This window comes from Arachis ipaensis, chromosome B10 (assembly GCF_059453495.1).
Source record: "Arachis ipaensis isolate K30076 ecotype BB chromosome B10, ASM5945349v1, whole genome shotgun sequence".
NCBI classification, from domain to species: Eukaryota; Viridiplantae; Streptophyta; class Magnoliopsida; order Fabales; family Fabaceae; genus Arachis; species Arachis ipaensis.
The window spans coordinates 137,007,906-137,028,972 of NC_142435.1; the positions used below are offsets into that span (position 1 = coordinate 137,007,906).

The following is a 21,067-nucleotide window of genomic DNA, read 5'->3' on the forward strand; positions in this document are numbered from 1 at the left end:
ATTCCACTCCAATGTCTTCTGGTTGGAGAGGAACTATACCTTGCTAGTAAATTCACCGCGAATGATATGTCAGGTCGCGTATTATTAGCAAGATACATTAGCGCTCCAATGGCACTAAGATATGGTACTTCAGGACCAAGGATATCTTCATTTTCTTCTTTAGGACGGAATTGATCCTTTTTCACATCCAAAGATCTTACGATCATTGGTGTACTTAATGGATGTGACTTATCCATATAAAATCTTTTCAAGATCCTTTCTGTGTATGTTGTTTGATGAATAAAGATCCCACTTTTTATATGTTCGATCTGCAGGCTGAGACAAAATTTAGTCTTTCCAAGATCTTTCATCTCAAACTCTTCTTTTAGAATTTTTATAATTGTTGGAATCTCTTCAGGAGTCCCAATGATATTTAAATCATCAACGTACATAGCAATTATAACGAATCCAGATGCAGATTTCTTTATAAAAACACATGGACAGATATCATCATTCTTGAATCCGTTTTTGGCCAGATACTCAGTAAGACGATTATACCACATTCGTCCAGATTGCTTTAGACCATATAAAGATCTTTGCAATTTGACTGAGTATAACCCTTGCGAATATTCATTGGATGGTTTGGATATCTTTAGTCCTTTAGGGACTTTCATATAGATATCCCGATCTAATGAGCCGTACAAATAGGCTGTTACCACATCCATTAAATACATATGCAATTTACGATATGCAGATAAACTGACCAAATAGCGCAATGTTATCGCATCCACTACAGGGGAATACGTTTCTTCATAATCTATACCGGGCCTTTGTGAAAAACCTTGTGCCACAAGTCGGGCTTTGTAGCGCACAACCTCATTTTTCTCATTTCGTTTACTCACAAATACCCACTTATATCCAACAGGTTTTACATCTTCAGGTGTACGGACTACAGGTCCAAAGACTTCACGTTTTGCAAGTGAGTCTAATTCATCCTTCATGGCTTCTTTCCATTTTGGCCAATCATTCCTTTGTCGACATTCTTCGACTGATCTTGGCTCAAGATCCTTACTTTCATGCATGATATCTAATGCCACATTATATGCAAATATTTCATTGATAATTGTCTTATTTCGGTCCCATTTCTCTCCTGTAAAGACATAATTTATCGAGATCTCGTCATTTTCACAATTTTCAGGTACCTGAACGTCTTCTGGCGTTATATCAGAATTTTGGACAACTGCCGGTGTCTTTACTATGTCTTTTTCAACAGGAATACTATTTACCTCTTTTCTCTTTCGAGGATTTTTATCTTTGGAACCGACAGGCCTGCCACGCTTCTGGCGTGTATTTGCTTCCGTGGCTATTTGTCCTACTGGGACATCAATTCGAATTGGGGCATTTTCCGCCCTGCCACGCTTCTGGCGTGAATTTGTTTTAGTGGCTACTTGTCCTATTGGGACGTCAATTCGAATTGAGGCATTTTCCGCTGGTATGTAAGATTTGGTTATCCTCTTTGTATCGGAAAATGCATCAGGCAATTCATTTGCTATTCTTTGCAAATGTATAATCTTTTGAACTTCCAGTTCACATTGCCCTGATCGAGGATCTAAATGCATCAACGATGATGCATTCCAATTAAGTTCCTTTTTAGGAAGCTTATTCTCTCCCCCTAATGTTGGAAATTTTGATTCATCAAAATGACAATCCGCAAACCGGGCTTTAAACACATCACCAGTTTGTATCTCAAGATACCTCACTATAGAGGGAGAATCATATCCAACATATATTCCCAATTTTCTTTGGGGTCCCATTTTGGTGCGATTAGGTGGTGCAATAGGAACATATATCGCACACCCAAATATTTTTAAATGGGAAACATTTGGCTGCTGGCCAAAAGCTAATTGCATAGGAGAGAATTGATGATAACTCGTTGGCCTCAAACGAATAAGTGCTGCGGCATGTAAAATAGCATGCCCCCAAACCGAGGTTGGGAGATTTGTTCTCATAAGCAAGGGTCTAGCAATTAATTGGAGGCGCTTAATAAGTGATTCTACTAACCCATTTTGGGTGTGAACATAAGCTACTGGATGTTCAACACTTATTCCATTAGCCATACAATAAGCATCAAAAGCTTGGGAAGTAAATTCACCAGCATTATCAAGACGAATTGCCTTAATTGGATTTTCTGGAAATTGTGCTTTTAATCGAATAATTTGAGCCAATTATCTCGCAAACGCCAGGTTGCGAGAAGATAATAAGCACACATGTGACCATCTCAAAGATGCGTCTATTAGGACCATAAAATATCTAAAAGATCCACATGGTGGATGAATAGGTCCACATATATCACCTTGAATCCTTTCCAGGAATTCAGGAGACTCAAATCCAATCTTTACTGGTGATGGCCTTAAAATTAACTTTCCTTGAAAACATGCAGCACAACAAAATTCACTAGTTTTAAGAATCTTCTGGTTCTTTAGTGAATGTCCATGAGAGTTTTCAATAATTCTCCTCATCATGGTTGTTCCCGGATGACCCAATCGGTCGTGCCAAGTTATGAATTCATTTGGGCTAATAAACTTCTGGTTTACAGTGGCATGTGATTCAATTGCACTAATCTTGGTATAATACAACCCAGATGAAAGTGAGGGTAATTTTTCTAATATAACTTTCTTATTTGAATCATGAGTTGTGATACATAAATACTCATGATTTCTCTCATTCATCGTCTCAACATGATACCCATTTCGGCGAATATCTTTGAAACTCAACAAGTTCCTCAGAGACTTGGTAGATAATAGTGCATTATTTATTATAAATTTTGTTCCTCCAGGAAACAAAATTATAGCTCTTCCGGAGCCTTCTATCACATTGCCTGAGCCAATAATAGTGTTAACATATTCCTCTTTTGGCACAAGATGGGTAAAATATATATCACTTTTGAGAATAGTGTGCGAACTTGCACTATCCGCAAGGCATACATCTTCATTACATATCCTTGCCATTCTTCAAAAACAAATAATAATAAAATGAGTAGTATGCACAGTTAAATTGAATACTTGATCAGAATTATTTTTCTAAGAAACACTGTACATAAAATAATGTCATATACTAAAATTTTATTTTAAAATTTGACACATTTAATAATTTCAAAATTCATATTAATATTTCATTATTTATGTACATCACATTTGAAACTTAAATACATAGAAAATAAAACTTAACAATAAATTTTTTTACATTATTTATTTACATAGATACTTCACAATTTCACATATTAAACTATTCCATCATTGATCAAATGACCAATATTTCCTTCAGGGTCCTCAAAGAAATCAGATACATCATAATGAGTGGTGGATTTCTCAGCATCATTTGAAACAAAATTTGTTTCATTTTCTTTGTCGTTCTTTTTCAAAGATGCCTGGTAAAGATCGACTAGGTGCCTTGGGGTACGATAGGTACGTGACCAATGGCCCTTTCCACCACAGCGGAAACACTTCTCCTCGGTTGATTTATTCTGCCCGATATTCCTTTCTTTGTCCCACTTCTGGTGAGATCCTCTCTTTTGAACATAATTCTTTTTCCTTCCATAATTTTTCTTGTTATTAAAAGCTTGCCATTTACCTCTTTTGGGGTAACGATTTGCCGCATTTACTTCAGGAAATGGGGCGGCGCCAGCTGGGCGCGCTTCATGATTTTTCAATAACAACTCATTGTTGCGTTCGGCAACAAGAAGGCAAGAAATTAACTCAGAATATTTCTTAAACCCTTTCTCTCGATACTGCTGCTGCAGGAGCACATTCGAGGCATGGAAGGTTGAGAAAGTTTTCTCCAACATATCATGATCAGTTATTTTTTTCCCACACAATTTCATTCGTGAGGTGATTCGAAACATTGCAGAATTATATTCATTTATAGATTTAAAATCTTGTAAACGCAAATGCGTCCATTCATATCGGGTCTGAGGAAGTATCACCGTTTTCTGATGATTATACCTTTCTTCAAGGTCTTTCCAAAGATCTGCAGGATCTTTTAATGTAAGATATTCATTTTTCAATCCTTCGTCAAGATGACGACGGAGAAAAATCATGGCTTTGGCTTTATCCTTCTGGGATGCATTATTTTCAGCCTTAATGGTATCTCCAAGATCCATTGAATCAAGATGGATTTCAGCATCTAGTATCCATGATAAATAATTGTTTCCAGATATATCAAGAGCATTGAATTCAAGATGAGAGAGCTTCGACATAATGAAAATTTGTTACCTGAGTCTTCCTAAAAATTTGATCAGAGTCTCGTGCTGATAACGTGTTGTGAAATAAAAGATATATATATAATAGAGATGTATAAATAGAAAACTCTAGTATTAAAATAATTAGCTCAATAATAATTTATATATATATAATAATATTATATGTTGTAATGTATATATATATATATACAAAGATAGAAAGAAGTATTAAAAATAAAGAGAGAGAATCGCATTTGTTTATTGTTACAATCTCAATATAATAAAGATGATTAATATTGCTATTAATATTATATGTAAAGAGTAATAGAAAAGAGAATTTAGAATACTAATAAAATAAAAGAAGAGAAAGAATTGTAATAGAAATATAAAGAGAAGAGTATTTGATTGCAGCATAAAAGAGAAGTATTCGTAAGAAGTGAGAGAGAGATGATTTGTTTATTGCTTTTCATGTGTGTAAAATGTATCGAGTGATGCCATCTATTTATACAGGTAAGATGCTCTTATATTCAACTCTCATTTATTTTAGTTCATCTTTGAAAAATGACTCTTTCATTGTTCACCGCCCAAGTCATAAATGAGCATCCATTCCATGTGTTTGATCTTATCGTAACAATTTACACGTTAAATCGCGTGTACAAAATAAAATAAAAATATAAATCTGTAAAATGACCGAGCGCTGCCAATAAGAAAGAGGGCATTTGGTCTAGTGGTATGATTCTCGCTTTGGGTGCGAGAGGTCCCGAGTTCGATTCTCGGAATGCCCCTAATGTCATTTTATTAATCTCATGTTGGTTCAGCTTCTTTCCTCACCGATCCAACGGTCATGTAGAAACAACTTTTGGTCCTTTACACATTACATACAAAGTTAAAAATGGGTCCATGGCGGCAGACACATAGAAACAAAATTAATGGACAATAAACAAATCAATAGACACAACCCCAATAGCATAGAGACAAAGGGTCTTCATTCATAAAGATGGCATAGATTATATCATTACATCATATATTTATAGAGCACTATAGTGTATAAAGATTACTACTACCATATCTTCCTCGATGTTACATCACATAAGATCCTAAAGCTTCCATGACGTGTCGCACACAAAGACACGAATCCTTATACTATATATATATTAATCAAATCAAAAGGCAACGCATCCAAGGCAGTCTATTTGGACTCTCAACCTTCTCATTCACACCCTCTCTTTAATTTGTTGACTGACTAGCACCTTTCATCAAATTAACCAAGCTCAATTAAATCTATAACGAGCTTAGCAATTTGATCCTATTCATAAAAAAGACTATTTATATATATATATATATATATATATTTATCATTTTATCATTATGTAATACAGTATGATTTATACTAAAAGTGAAAATCATACTCTATCTTTTTCATGATAAAGCGATAAATACATAGATTATTAAACCAAAGGGTTTGTTGTGGAGGAACCATAGCCGTTGATCATGCCAGACCATGATCCATGACTATGGAGGTACCCAAATGAGTCTTTTCCTGCATCAGAACAACCATGATCCTGCCATTCAAGGGAAAGAAGCTTAGGGTTTGGCTTCACATCAATCGTGGCATTATTATTATCATCATCATATGTCAGCATCATTCTCTGATGGCATGAAGATGAAGAATCCATAATATAACTATTACCAATGTTGTTGACACTGCTGTTGCCGCAACCGCCGCCATTAAGTGATGACATGCCGCCAAATGATGCAATTGGAGAGCAATTAAGTGCATGAAAATTGTTAGGTCCCAATCCAACATTATTAGCCATACCAAGCATCATCATGTTGATGTTGTTATTGCTGTTCTCGTCGCAGCCGCCATTACTATTATTATTCCCAAAGAAATCAAAGCTTCTAGAACTATTAATACCACTCCCAATTATGCCTTCAAGCTTGTTCTCCATGAAATCGATTGGCCTAACAAGATTGTTCTCAAGCATGCCAACGTGGAACTTGCTCTCCATGAAGCTACTATTATTAGGGTTAACGTTACCACCAAGAATAATGTTACTGAGGTGAGAAAATTGGACATCGGGGAAAGAAAGCTGAAGATCTTTAGGGCAAGTAGAATAAGAATGTGATTGGTTGTTATTATGAGAAGTATGAAGATCATTATTATTGTTGTTGTTGGATTGGTGGTGTTTCTTGGAATTGGAGGAGAGTTTCTTGTTTTTCCGGCAGCCGCCGCCGACGGGGATGTTGCGGAGGGTGCCGCCTTTAGTCCAGTACCTTCTGCAGGTCTTGCAGAAATAGCGGGGCTGAGAGAGGCTGTAGTTGTTGTAGTAACAGAATTTGGTGTGGGTTGAATCGCAGCGAGGGCACTTGAGGGCTTGGTCGTGCGGGGGTCTCATTCTTCTCTCCATCATTGGCCTTGCCGAGCATTTCATAATGTCGCCGGAGGAGGATAATGGCGAGCCAGAAGAATCCATGCCACCGCTGCCGCTGCCGCCGGAGACCTCGTCGTGAACTGTTCCCTGATGATAATGATAATGTCCAAGTAATTAACAAAATAAAAGAAATAATAATGTGTCTTTTTCTTTTATTTTTTATCGTACTTCTCTTCATTTTCTTTTCCCTGGCTTTTTCTTTTTTCCGGCATTCACTTTGAAATTTTTTCAAATTAAAATGCAGTTATTTTTATGTAAAATTAATATTTAAAAATTTATAATTTATCACGTGAATTTTTAGTTTTTACCTCTCAAGAGGCATACTACACAAGAAAATTAACTGTGTTTTTTCTCAAAAGTAAAGAAATTAAAGCGAAGATGTAATTGTTGACTACGTGTTTGTATATATTAAGAGGAATGTTATATGTACAAGTCTTTCGCATAGCATCTGGGGATTGATATATAATTAAAAAACGAGAGATGAATGGAAGGTGTATAGAAAAATTAGTACAAAAACATCATTTTTGGAGATGAATGGCGTACCTGGAACCAGTGATCTGGTGAGTCCATGCAGATGTGCAGAGAAGAAAAAGCCATATATCACGAAAATGCGGAGGGCCGAGCAATAATAATAAATAAATTAAAGACGGGCTCTTGGGTTACGTTGTTGATCTTGTATGAGATGGATGATTTTCATGGGAGAGTAGTGCATATATTATTACTGCATTAATTAAGGAGGGATCGGAGCTGAAGAATGAAGAGGAGTGTAAGGAATGGAATGGAAGTGTGAGAAGATGAGTTTGTGTGTGGTGTGGTGATGTGAATAAGAAGGAAGAAAAAGGTGAGAGGGAAGGATATGAAGATGTATGTGTTGTGAGGCTAACAGTGTGAAAGCCCCGTCGGTGACAACAATGGTGGGCCTCTTCCTGTCCCTAATGCCTAATATCTCAATCAAGCGCCTCTATCCGTTTAAAATATATATTAAAATATAAAATATAATTTAAAAATAAATTAAATTATATATATCTATATATAAATATATCAATTATAATATATATTATTAAAATTAATTATCAATATAAAATATATATTAAAAATAAATTAAATTATATATATCTATATTTAAATATATTAATGACTAATTTTAATAATTAATTTTAGTATATAAATAATTTTTTTATAAATATATAGTAATTATTTATAACATGCAAATAAATAACATTTTTACTAATAATCTCCCCCCTCTCTCTTCTCTAGGTCCTTCACAAGTGATCACAACAACAAAATTGAGGTGGTTAATCACTTTTTAGTTATTTAAAATTAATTTTTTTATAAGAAGAGATTAGAGAAGAATGTGCTTTGTTAATTAGTTTTAAAAGAAAAATATATTTATTATATGTCGTTATTACTAACCTTGTAACATAAATTTCTTTATTAATTCCTGTTATTTGTTTCAGAGTTTTGGATATTTTCTTTAAATGAAGAAAAATGTACATAAAAACAGTAAACACACTAAATTAACAATATAATTATGAGCTAATAAATAATTAAATTGTTATATATTGTATAATATTTTGAGTTATTAAATTTTTATAAAAAAATATTATGTACACATTAAAAATTAATTATTATATTAATTATTATATATTTGTATATAAATATATATAATTTAATTTAATTTTAATATATATTTTATATTTTAATGTGTGTTTAATAATATTCATAACTAATTTTGATAATTAGTTTTAGTGTATATTTATTGTATTTATATATATTACCCTAAAAATTAAATATAATATATAGTCAACTTTAAAACAAAAGATTCCATAATTTTATAATATTCCCATCCATTTTTAAATACTAAAATGTGGATTAGCCGGTTTTGATTATCTTTTCTTAGTGTGATCGATGAACAAATAAAAGATAAAACGTATGTCTAATACATCGACTTTTTAAGAGTACAGTGATAATTAAACTCTTAAAAATTTTGATTTTAGATTGATTAATTTTTTATAGTAAACCAATTTATTTCGTAAAATTTAACAATAATATTTATATGTATTGTTATCTATTGTGACGTGTTTATTTATGAAAGATTATTATGTAGATAATAATTTTTTAAACAAAATTTTAATTATTTTAATAAAATTCGTGATAAATAGAGAACAATTAATAAAAATTATGTAAAAATTTAAAATATAATATATACTTTATTATTTAAAATTACATCATTTTTATGTTCACTAACAATAATAAAAATACGCATTATTATAAATAATAAAATACATTAACACTGTTATATTTCATATTACTTATTGAGGAATGTTAGGGACCTTTGTAATCATCAATTGGCCATCAATAATATTTTTAATGATGTGAGATTACATCTAATGATAGGCAATCACTCACTTTTAATGATTAAGTGCAGACCAAAAAATACAAAAATTGTTGGCCCTAGACTTTTCTTTACTTATTAATAGAAAGACTTTTATATATGTCTACTATTTATGATTGTAAAGATCTCATTAATACATTTTTTAAGATTAATTTGTCCGAATTCAAAGCTCTCGAAGATCAAATAGTTATTTTACTCGATTTTTTAATGTAAATAATAATGTTTCACAGTTTTGGCTTATCTCGATCGTCTGGAGCAAATCTATTTATGCAGGGTGAGAAGTGGGGTTTGCTGAGTTGGGAGAATTTATAACCGTTGATGTCATCATGTGCTAGTACTAGATATAGATTTGGTTCACAAAATAATAGGTTAGAGAGAAGAACGTCACTATGGTTTGTACTTGATGTGACACAAGCTTAGAAACGAGAATATTTGGGTCCCCGATAAAGAACACATCCCCAAAGAAGAGAAGAGAGTACTACTCTCTCTTTCTCTCTCTCTCTACTTGGATTGTTATTATTATTTGGACCCACTCAACCTCCTCCCACAAGCAAGGGATATATTCGATCTCATGACATGCTCCTTCATGCTTCTCATGTGCCCTCTTTATTTCTTTTTCTAGATACTGCTCATCAGTCCCTATACAAACCTAAATCTATTCCTTATATTGCCTCTTCCATTTTCTATTCCACTTTCAAATTTGGAAATTTTATAAGCACTCTTGTTTCTATCTCATCTATCATCTGATCTCATATATAGCGGTTAAATATCGTATATAGTAATAATGTATTTGAAGAGCACGTAATTAATTGCATTACGTGGAGAATAATATCTTCATATATAGTATTCCTCCTCGTATATTCTCTAATAGGATCCCTTGTTCTCAGTTATCTCTTGATTGGAAATTAAATGAAATTAGTTTAGCATGGTTAAATTCAAACTTTGAAATAATATTCCTTATTCCTCAAGTAATAGAAGGCGGGTAGGTAGAAGTATTGGTATTTGAAAACAAGGGCGAATAAACTGAAAAAGCATTTAATGAGAAGAAGGGTGATACCCGAAAGAGAAACTAAGATGCTATCTTTACATATATCCAGTGAGTAGAAAGAAACTAAGGTGAGTGAGGTAGCAAATAACAGTATTAGAAATGCTACGAAGCCATTAAAATTGGCTATTATTAATTTAATTTTTTTTAGTTTAGTAATAACATGTATCTTAAAAATACATGATAAATAAACCTTCAAAATATTATTGATTTTGATATGAATATCTAAGTAACTAAATATGGATATGGTTGGCGTGAGTAACACACCCCAACACTAACACATAGAGGACCCCCCCAAAGTACGTGCTATGTTTGTCAGGTGAATAAAGTGAGTCGTGAGATGTGTGTCCACGTTAACATACTCGCGCCCCTACCACCTGAATGGAATGTATATGAACCCTACTTAACCCAAAATTAAATCTTATCCATGAATTAATCTCACTTTTTAAATTTAAGGCTGGAAAACTACATGGAGTCCGGGACAAAGGTAAGGTAGAAACTCACACGTACATTATTTTCTTATAAAATTAATAATTAAAAATGTGAGATTTGCGATAATATATGTATCACATTTGAAATAAGAAAGTAAATAAAAAAATAATAATAATGTCCTTCTTCATGTCCTTTGCTTTTTCATAGGGTGTGTGGTCGTTTTCCTAGCTCCCTGCTTTAGCACAAAGACTTGGATTATAATTATTTCAATCATAAGCATGTTATGATTGCTATTCAGTACCTGTGTTCCCTTCTAGGTACTTGCATTGCATTGTTACTTGTTATTTGTTTCTGTATTATGTTTTGTGGAGCCAATGAAAAAAGCATGCACGTTCAGAGATATAGATTGATCCAAAATGACGAGCACTTGATGCAATTATCACCATTTATTCATACATTGGGTAGTGATTCAATTCTTGGTTGTTGGTAAAGGTTCACTTTTAAAGAAGAAGAAGAAGAAACAGTTACAAGTTAGAACTGAAACGCCAATTATTGCAATGATGAGTAGGTTTTTTTTCCCCTAATCAAACATCATCAAAAGGAGAGATAGCAAAATAGAATAAATAATGCTAGGAAACTAATTTTTAATCAATCTCAGTTAATTTTTTTTAATTATTTATACTAAATTTTAAACATTAAATTATAAACTTTTAATATAGATTCTAAATTATAAATTTTAAAATAAAATTAGCTAATATTGATTAGTTAAAAATTGATTCTTTATATACTTAAATAATATATTAAAAAATCAATGTTTTTTCAGCCAGTTAATTTTTAAAATTATTTTGTTAATTATCTTAAATTCTAGACTTTAAATCATAAACTCTTAATTCTAAGTTTTAAGCTATAAAACTAAACTCTAAAATTTGCTAATAGTATTATTAACAAACTAAAATTTAGGTCTTTATACTTTTTTTTTTTTATCTTTCTCATATCATAACTTTATACATCGTATAATAAATATTTTATTATAATTATTTTTGTCAGTCCGACACTAGCTAGCAGCTATATTATTTCTATTTCTACAATTTTTTTTAATTGGAGAATATATAAATATATAACATCTTTAGATTATAACTAATACAAAACTTCAATTGAGGTTTTTTAATTTAATAGAATTTTCAAAGCTGTAAATAGATATATGTATATGTTTGTATGTTTAAAGTACTGAAATTCTTTTTTAAAAAAATTATTTACCTAAAAGTTTTCTCTTTAAAATCCTTAACTGTTATCCTAAAGTTAAAGATATGGCTACTACATAAAGCGGCCGGAAAAAAAGAGAAAAAACAAAAAACACAAAGAATTTAATAGAGTCTGTATATACACATTTCTTTATAGTAATAGCAACAAATCCAAAGGTTTGTATCTCTTTTTATAGCATCTATATCTTTCAGATCTACTTTACATAAGCAAAGATTATGAAGATATATCTATTTTATATTTATTTTGTGGCAAGTATTTAACTATACTTACCTAGATATTATTGAAAGTTAATAAAGATTATTAGCCAATAAAATAGTGATACCAAGGATAGAGCTACTTAGAGAGGAAGGGGGCCTCTTTTGGGTGTTTCTGAAAACTTTTGATAAGTTAGAATTGAATAAAATTTTTGAGAGAATTGAATTAAATGTAATTCTTGAGATAATCTTTTGATTTGGAACAAAAAGAATTGAATTAAAATAAAATATGTAGAAATAAGATTGAAATAGAATATATAAAATGTGTTTGAAATAACTATTTTATCTTTCTACTAACACTATTAATTCTCTTTTAAATGTCATTCTTAGTCTTAGTCCCTCAATCTCTAACCTTCACTGTCCACCAATAGTACCTTCAACCACCATCATTTAGCCCTACATCCACCCACATCCCCAATGCCCTCACTGTTCTTTCCTTTTCAAAAACCATTATTGCCATTTTTGCTGTGTTAATTGTTGATTTAATTTTATTTGTTACACAATTCTATACAAGGAAAAACTTCCTATAACCTTGATTGATGATTATGAGGGTGGATGATGATGATGTCAGCCATGATGGTAATAATGATGTTGTTGTGTTGAATGGAGAAGATAATTATTAGTGGGTTAATTTTGGTAGTGTCACAATTTATAAGAATAGAATTAGAAATCAATCATTTTGATCTAATTTTTTTATTTAGCCTCAAACATGAGAATTCAATTCTCATTAGATTTGGAATTTGCATAATTTTTTACTACCAAAACATAAAAAAAAAAATTTCTAACCTTTAAGTAAATGAAAATCACAGGTTTTTCAAATGCACTCTTAAAATGTTAATAAAGTATCTAATTTATTTTTCTACTTTGACCCCCTGAATTTTATCTTTTGGCCTCCTTTTGAAAATTGATTTCACATTTTATGTATGACTAATTAAGAATGAAAATCAAGATAGAAAGTATATAATGATGATAATTTGTATGTGTATTATCACACATTAAATTGATATATAAAAAATGTTATCATATTTTTATTTTATAATCAAATTATTTCTTATATTTGTTAAATAAATATAGATATAAAGAAAAGAATAAAGTAAACGGTTAGAAATATAAATATTGATATATTTTTTTATCAACTTAAATTTAAAAAAATAATTTATTTCATAATACAATTTTTATGACTAAAACATTTAAAATTTTATTCTTATTACCAAAAAAAAGAATTTTAGTATAGAATAAACTAAGAAGAAAGTAAAAGGTATATATATATATATAGATTCATAACATGTAGTGTCGGAACTAGAATTTTAACTAGGGGTGACAAACGGGTCTAAACTCGTCGAGTCGATCCGCGTAACTCGTTAAAAAATGTAGATCGGATTGAAAATTTGAAACCGCCACCCACACCACCTAATCCGCGGACTTTAGTGGATTTCGGCAAGGTGGGGACTTCTCCGACAGCCCATCGCTTTTTTTTTTTTAATTGAAGATGATAATTAAAGATGTTCTAAATTATAATTTGGATTATGTTATATGTTTAATTAGAGACTTAATATATTTAATTATATGTTTTTGACAATGTTTATTTTATTTGTTACAATGATTTTATTATTTTGTTTCAAAAAACTTGGTTGATAATTATGTTTATTATATATTTAGAATTATAAAGATTTTAATTTTTATAAATTTAAAAATTATAACTTTTTTATGTCTTTAGAAATTATAAGAAATGGTTGTAAAATTATATATATTATTTAATATTAATAATTTATTAATAAAAATATAAAAAATTAATAAAAAATTGGCAGATTTAGTCTGCCAACCCTGTTAGACGGGATAGAAAAGAAATTCAGGACCACCTTCTTAGACGGAATGAGACGAACTAGCGGCAGAGCAAGAGAGGATGGATTTGCCACCTCTAATTTTAATATTGGGGCCAAATTCTTATAATTAATGTTAAATCTACAATATTTTTAGCTTTAGTTTTTTTGTTATAATGAATTTATTCTAAAAATACTTTTTAAAATTATAATAATAAAAATTTTAAATTTTTTATGTATTTAACGCATTGAAGATATAAAAAAAAGTATATTTTTAATAAATTTTAATAAAATATATTTTTTAAGTCAATTTTACTTTAAAAAGTTTTTTGTTTACATAAAATAAAAAGGAGTACTTAATTTTATTTTAAAAATTAATAAAAAAATAATATTTTATGTAATAATTACTCAATCACTCATCAAAAAATTAATATAATTTATAAAATTATTATATATAAATTTATACTAAAAATATGTTTAATAAACTAATAGTCTAATATATATAATTAAAAGTTTTTTTTTTTTTTGAAACGGGCGACCGTGGCCACGCTGCCCCCTTATTCCACCATTGATAACATGTGTAATGATATTTATATGTATGCTTAAGGGGTTTAAACTACAAAAACAATATAAAGAATTAATTTTTAGTTAATCAATATAAATTAATTTTTTTTATAATTTTAAAAATTCTTATTTTTTTGAGGATTTAGAGTTTAGGGATAAAAGTTCAAAATTTAAGATAAACAAAATAATTTTAAAAAAATTAACTAATGTTTTCTGAAAAAAAAAATCCTAGCATTACTCTCAAACTATTATGTGGCTCTATCTATTTTATTTTGCTCTCTCAGTTTGGAGGTAAGAAAAGAAATATGGCATAATATATACAAATAAAATAATGAGAAATTAGTGTAAAATCAGTATATATAATTGTTCATACCCTGACCCAACGCTAAGGTCTAGGTCCAAACGAAAAGACCCAGTCCAAAGGATTGAGTCTCAACCCACACCGATCTTCCCCTAAAGAAGTCGGTTCTCACTACAACTTCCTCTAAAGAAGTCGGGGACGAAGATTAGCTGGCAGATAAACACTCACTCAAATAAATGAGTAACTGCCCCTAAGATCTCTCAACCCACTTCCAGGAGCCATATCCTAACTTCCCTAAGATAAATGGACGGTTATCCACCTTAAAAGGTGGAACTACTTCAACGGTGGTTATTGGCTCACCACTATAAATACACTGACACTCCTCAGGTATCTCTAAGTCCCAATACTCTCTAGACCTACTTACGCCATTGCTGACTTAGGCATCGGAGTGTCTTTGTAGGTACCACCCCCATTCACTCGTATTCACAAGTCGGACGGAGGTCCTGAAGACGCGAATCCGCCCGAAGGCTTCCCTCCATAGACGATTGGGCCAACCCAGCGAGTCCAGCCCAATAATCTCCGGTTACCCATCGTAACATTGGCGCCGTTGTCGGGGACCCGAGAGATCAACCAGTTATGGCGGACAAATCACCGGAAGATGGTCATACGACATCCGATTCCGAGTAGGAAAACCTGGACACCAGAAACAACGATGCGAACCCAAATCCTCACTAGGAGGCCAGCGATCAACATCGAGAAGGCACCTCTGGGTTTAAAAATCCAAAGGTAAACTCCTCGGATGGACGAGAGTCAGGTAAAGAAGGGCCACCCCACGCAACCGAGCTAATGGGGTTGGTCCATGGCCACCAAGGTTGTTTGGAACAGTTGGAACAGGAGTTAGAACGACAACGAGAGGCGGAGCGAAATCTCAAGGAAGAGATAGAGCGACGAAAAGAGTTAGAGGAAAAACTCTTAAGACTAGAATCTTCTCTGAGAAGTCGGAACTCCCGTGGCGATCGAGAAGAGTCGCCCCTGGGAGGAGAAGATCCGTTTAGTGAGGACATCATGAGGGCAAAAGTTCCAAGAAACTTCAAAAGCCCTGATATGAACCTCTATGACGGAACCACAGATCTGAAGCATCACTTAAGCAATTTCAAAAGTCGGATGTATCTGGCTGATGCTTCTGATGCAACTCGCTGCAAAGCCTTTCCGACTACCTTGTCAAAAGTGGCGATGAAGTGGTTCGACAGCCTCCCGCCGAGGTCAGTCACCAGCTTTGAAGACCTCTCGAGAAAATTCTTGATGAGGTTCTCCATCCAAAAGAATAAAGTAAAACATGCACCGAGCCTCCTGGGAATAAAGCAGGAGGTCGGAGAACCTTTACGGGACTATATGGAAAGGTTCAATAAAGCATGTTTAGAGATTCAGGACCTGCCCACCGAAGCTGTCATCATGGGGTTAGTGAATGGACTTAGAGAAGGTCCCTTCTCACAGTCCATATCAAAAAGGCACCCCACCTCCCTGAGCGATGTACAAGAAAGAGCAGAAAAGTACATCAACATGGAGAAAAATGCCAGATTACGAGAGCCGAGTTGGCGACCTGGGCATTCCCACTCTGCAAAAGAGAAGGAAAGAGAGCCCAAGAAGAAAGAAGAACTCGGTCTCGACAGGCCAAGGAAATATCACTCTTATACTCCTCTAAAAGTTTCCATGGTGGATGTATACAGAGAGATCTGCAACACTGAAAGGATGCCACCTCCCAGGCCCATTAAAAATAAAAAGGGAGGAAGTCGCGGCGATTACTGTGAGTACCATAAGATATATGGTCATTCAACAAATGATTGCTACGACCTCAAAAATGTGATAGAAAAGCTGGCCAGAGAAGGTCGGCTTGATAGATGTCTCATGGAAAGGTTGGACAATCATGGGAAGAGAAAGTGAGAGGACGGGGACAGGAGAGACCCACCACCACAAACTCCCGAGAGACATATACATATGATCTCAGGAGGATTCACGGGTGGAGGACTCACCAAGTTCTCTCGCAAGAGACACCTCAAGCGGGTTTACCAGGTCGGGAGTGAATCACCCGACCTCCCCACAATCTCGTTCACAAAGGAGGATGGGCAAGGAATAATCCCTGGACATGATGATCCAGTGGTAATAACCCTGATCCTAGCTAACGCCCACCTCCACAGAACTCTAGTAGACCAAGGGAGTTCGGCAGATATCCTTTTTAAGCCCGCGTTCGACAAGCTAGGGCTGGATGAAAAGGAGTTAAGAGCCTACCTCGACACCTTATATGGATTAGGCGACACGCCGATAAAACCACTGGGATTTCTACCCCTCCACACGACCTTCGGAAAGGGGGAAAAGTCCAAAACTCTGAGCATAGATTTCATAGTCCTCGACGTGGGGTCAGCATATAATGCCTTGATTGGCAGAGCTACCCTAAATCGACTCGGAGCGGTGGTGTCTACCTCTTACCTTTGCATGAAATTCCTGACATTTGCGAGGATAGCAACGGTGCTAAGAGATCAGAAGCTGGCAAGAAAATGCTACAATGAAAGCCTGAACCTGAGAGGGAAAGGCAAGGAAGTCCACACCATAGAGCTCAGTGGCACAAGAACCAAAGAAGAGCTACGCCCCCAACCAGGAGGAAAAACTGAAGAAATACAGGTCGGTGAAGAGGAAGGAAAAAATACCAACATAGGAGCCAACCTAGAAGAAAGCTTAAAACAAAAGTTGACAAAGCTCCTAAAAGAAAATTCCGACCTCTTCGCCTAGAAAGCTTCCGACATGCCAAGGATAGACCCCGAGTTCATGTCCCACAGGCTCTCTGTACACCCAGGGTCTCGACCTGTACAGCAGCGAAGGTGTAAGCTCGGCCCAGAACGAGCTCAAGAGGTGGAAGAGCAGGTACAAGCACTCCTAGAGGCCGGCTTCATCAGAGAAGTCAAGTATCCAACATGGCTAGCAAATGTGGTGCTAGTCAAGAAACAAAATGGCAAGTGGAGGATGTGCGTCGACTACACCGACCTGAATAAGGCATGTCCTAATGACCCATATCCGCTCCCAAGTATTGATACTCTAGTGGACTCCAGCTCAGGGTATTAATACTTGTCGTTTATGGATGCCTACTCGGGATACAACCAGATCCCGATGTACAAGCCAGACCAGGAAAAGACATCGTTCATCACACCTAGAGCAAATTATTGCTACGTGGTCATGCCTTTTGGATTAAAAAACGCAGGGGCCACGTACCAAAGGCTGATGAACAAGGTGTTCGCTCCCCACCTCGGGCACTTAATGGAGGTCTACGTAGACGACATGCTGGTAAAAACCCGGGAAGAGGCTGACCTTTTTACGGACCTCACACAAGTTTTCAACACCATAAGGGCGCATGGGATGAGACTAAATCCCGCAAAATGCACCTTTGCGGTGGAGGCTGGGAAATTCCTAGGATTTATGCTAACCCAAAGAGGGATCGAGGCAAATCCTGACAAGTGCAAAGCTATCCTAGAAATGAAAATCCCGACTTGCTTGAGAGAAGTCCAACAATTAAATGGCCGACTTGCAGCCCTTTCCAGGTTCTTGGCAGGGTTAGCATTAAGGTCCCTTCCACTGTTCTCTCTGCTGAGAAAAGGATGCCAGTTCGAGTGGACTCCAAGAAGCGTTCCAAGAGTTCAAAAAGTTCTTGAGCCAACCTCCAATCCTCACCCGACCTCTAGTGTGGGAAGAGCTTGTCCTATATTTGTCTGTAGCCGACAAAGCTGTCGCATCGGCCCTAATACGAGAGGATGAGGTTGGACAGCATCCAGTATATTTCACCAGCAAAGTCCTACAGGGTTCCGAGCTAAGGTACCGCAAGCTAGAGAAGTTTGCGTACTCCTTAGTAATAGCCTCACGGAGGTTAAGGCCCTACTTCCAAGCCCACACAATAAGAGTCCGAACGAACCAACCCATGAAGCAAATCCTCCAAAAGGCGGATGTTGCAGAGAGAATGGTTCAGTGGGCGATAGAGCTCTCCGAGTTCGACTTAAAGTACGAAACTCGGACAGCGGTAAAAGCCCAATGCTTCACCGACTTTATAGCAGAATATGCAGGATATCAAGAGGAGAAGCCGACTACATGGGAACTATACGTAGATGGATCCTCAAACAAAACAGGAAGCGGTGCAGGCATAATACTAGCCAATGAAAGAGGAACACAGATAGAATTTTTCCTCAAATTTGAATTTCCAGCTTCCAACAATCAGGGAGAATATGAAGCCCTGATTGCAGGATTAAAGCTAGCAGAAGAGGTCGGTGCAACCCAGGTACTGATATTTAGCGATTCCCAAGTAGTGACCTCCCAAATAAATGGAGAGTATCAGGCCAAAGACCCGAATATGAAAAGATACTTGGAAAAAATTCTGGAGCATCTCGGGCACTTTGCAGAAACCGAGATCAGACACATAACTCGGGACCTGAATAGCAGAGCAGTCGCCCTCTCCAGGTTAGCCAGTACCAAACCATGAGGGAATAATAGAAGCTTGATCCAGGAAACTCTCCAAGAACCCTCTGTGATGAAAACAGAGGACAAGCAGGAAGTCCTTGAAGTAACCGGGTTAAACCTCGGATGGATGAACCCCTTGGTCGAATACATAAAATTCGACATCCTCCCCAAAGAGGAAAAAGAGGCCAAGAAAATCCGGAGGGAAGCACAATACTACACTTTGGTGAAAAATACCCTCTATAAAAGAGGAATATCAACACCATTGCTAAAGTGCGTACCGACCTCAAGGACAACTGAAGTACTAGAAGAGGTTCATAATGGGATCTGCGAAAACCACCTCGGAGCCAGGTCGCTAGCAAGAAAAGTAATCCGAGCTGGGTTCTATTGGCCAACTTTGCAGAAGGATGCCACAGAATTTGTGAAAAGATGCCAACCATGTCAGATGCACGCAAATTTTCACGTGGCTCCCCCTGATGAGCTAATCAGTATAACTTCTCCATGGCCCTTTGCAAAATGGGGGATGGACCTGTTAGGACCTTTTCCCCAGGCCCCAGGACAAGTCAAATACTTAATTGTGGGAATAGACTACTTCACAAAGTGGATAGAAGCAGAACCATTGGCCACCATCACTGCCCAGAGAAGTCGGAGGTTCCTCTACAAAAATATCATCACAAGGTATGGGATACCTCATTCCATTACCACAGATAATGGAACCCAGTTCACCGACTCTACCTTCAGAAGCCTAGTAGCTAGTATGAAAATAAAACACCAGTTCACCTCGGTGGAGCATCCACAAGCAAATGGACAAGCGGAGTCAGCTAACAAAATCATACTGGCGGGGCTAAAGAAAAGACTACAAGATGCAAAAGGAGCTTGGGCTGATGAGCTCCCGCAAGTGCCATGGGCCTACCGGACGACGCCACAATCCGCCACAGGAGAAACACCCTTCCGACTTGTCTATGGCGTAGAAGCCATGATACCAGTAGAAATCAATGAACAAAGCCCAAGGGTGATCCTCCATAATGAGGTCAGAAATGTACAGGGGCACAAAGAGGAGCTTGAATTGCTCCCCGAAATCCAAGAGCAAGCCCAGATAAGAGAAGCAGCATTGAAACAAAGGATGACTACCAGGTACAACAAAAAAGTCATTGGAAGGAGTTTCACCCCAAACGATTTGATCTTGATCAGAAATGACATTGGAGTCAACAAATCGGGGGAAGGAAAGCTCGCTGCTAATTGGAAAGGATCATACAAAGTTAGCGAGGTCTTAGGAAAAGGTTATTATAACGTGACCGACATAAACGACACCGAGTTACCAAGGTCGTGGCATGCTTGTAACATGAAAAGGTACTATAGTTAAATGCGAACTCTACTCCCTGATGTATTCTTTTCCCAACTTCACGATTTTTTCCCAAAAATCAAAGGGTTTTTTCTGAAGAAAGGTTTTTAACAAGGCATCACAGTAGAGGCTAAGGGAGAATGGATTATCAAAAACCCTTAGTAGCAGCGAAAGTACCTTCCCAAATAAATAAAGATCTTTTACAATATCTCTTATAAATTCCTTCTCGTTTGTTTTTCTATTTACGAAACGCGCCGACTTAAGCTCGACAAAGCGTGAAAATCCCATGAACCAACCTAGATGGTCGTCAGGATAAAACGACGAGATACAAGTCGGTGTAAAGAGGTTATAAAAGTTGATCGTGAAAAACTCGGAAACATTCTGACTCATAAGTCGAGATGAAAACCCGAGAAGTAAAGAAAACGTATCGCAAAAATAACCTAAGTCATAGGAACTCAATGAATAAAAAAATTGAGTATGAGGAATACTAAAAAGAGATCGAAAAACCT

The 21,067-nt window shown here is 35.2% G+C and overlaps 1 protein-coding gene and 1 non-coding gene across 3 annotated transcripts; one reads left to right on the top strand and one right to left on the bottom strand.

Moving 5' to 3' along the window:
- Nucleotides 1-4,929: 4,929 nt before the first annotated feature.
- On the top strand, nt 4,930-5,001 carry TRNAP-UGG (transfer RNA proline (anticodon UGG)). The gene has a single exon. It is a non-coding gene; the product is annotated as a tRNA-Pro (tRNA).
- A 186-nt stretch (nt 5,002-5,187) lies between these two features.
- Nucleotides 5,188-7,556, bottom strand: LOC107624177 (dof zinc finger protein DOF5.6). Of its 2 annotated transcripts, XM_016326655.3 has the most exons (3): nt 7,195-7,555; nt 5,907-6,738; nt 5,188-5,778 (listed from the first exon to the last, which is right to left on the bottom strand). In XM_016326655.3, the coding sequence occupies exons 1-3, from the start codon at nt 7,246-7,248 to the stop codon at nt 5,762-5,764; spliced, it is 903 nt and encodes a 300-aa protein (XP_016182141.1). In that variant the 5' UTR covers nt 7,249-7,555; the 3' UTR covers nt 5,188-5,761. The 2 variants fall into 2 exon arrangements, with proteins under 2 accessions (XP_016182141.1, XP_088339940.1); XM_088483814.1 differs by having other exon boundaries at nt 5,188-6,738; nt 7,195-7,556.
- Nucleotides 7,557-21,067: the final 13,511 nt, after the last annotated feature.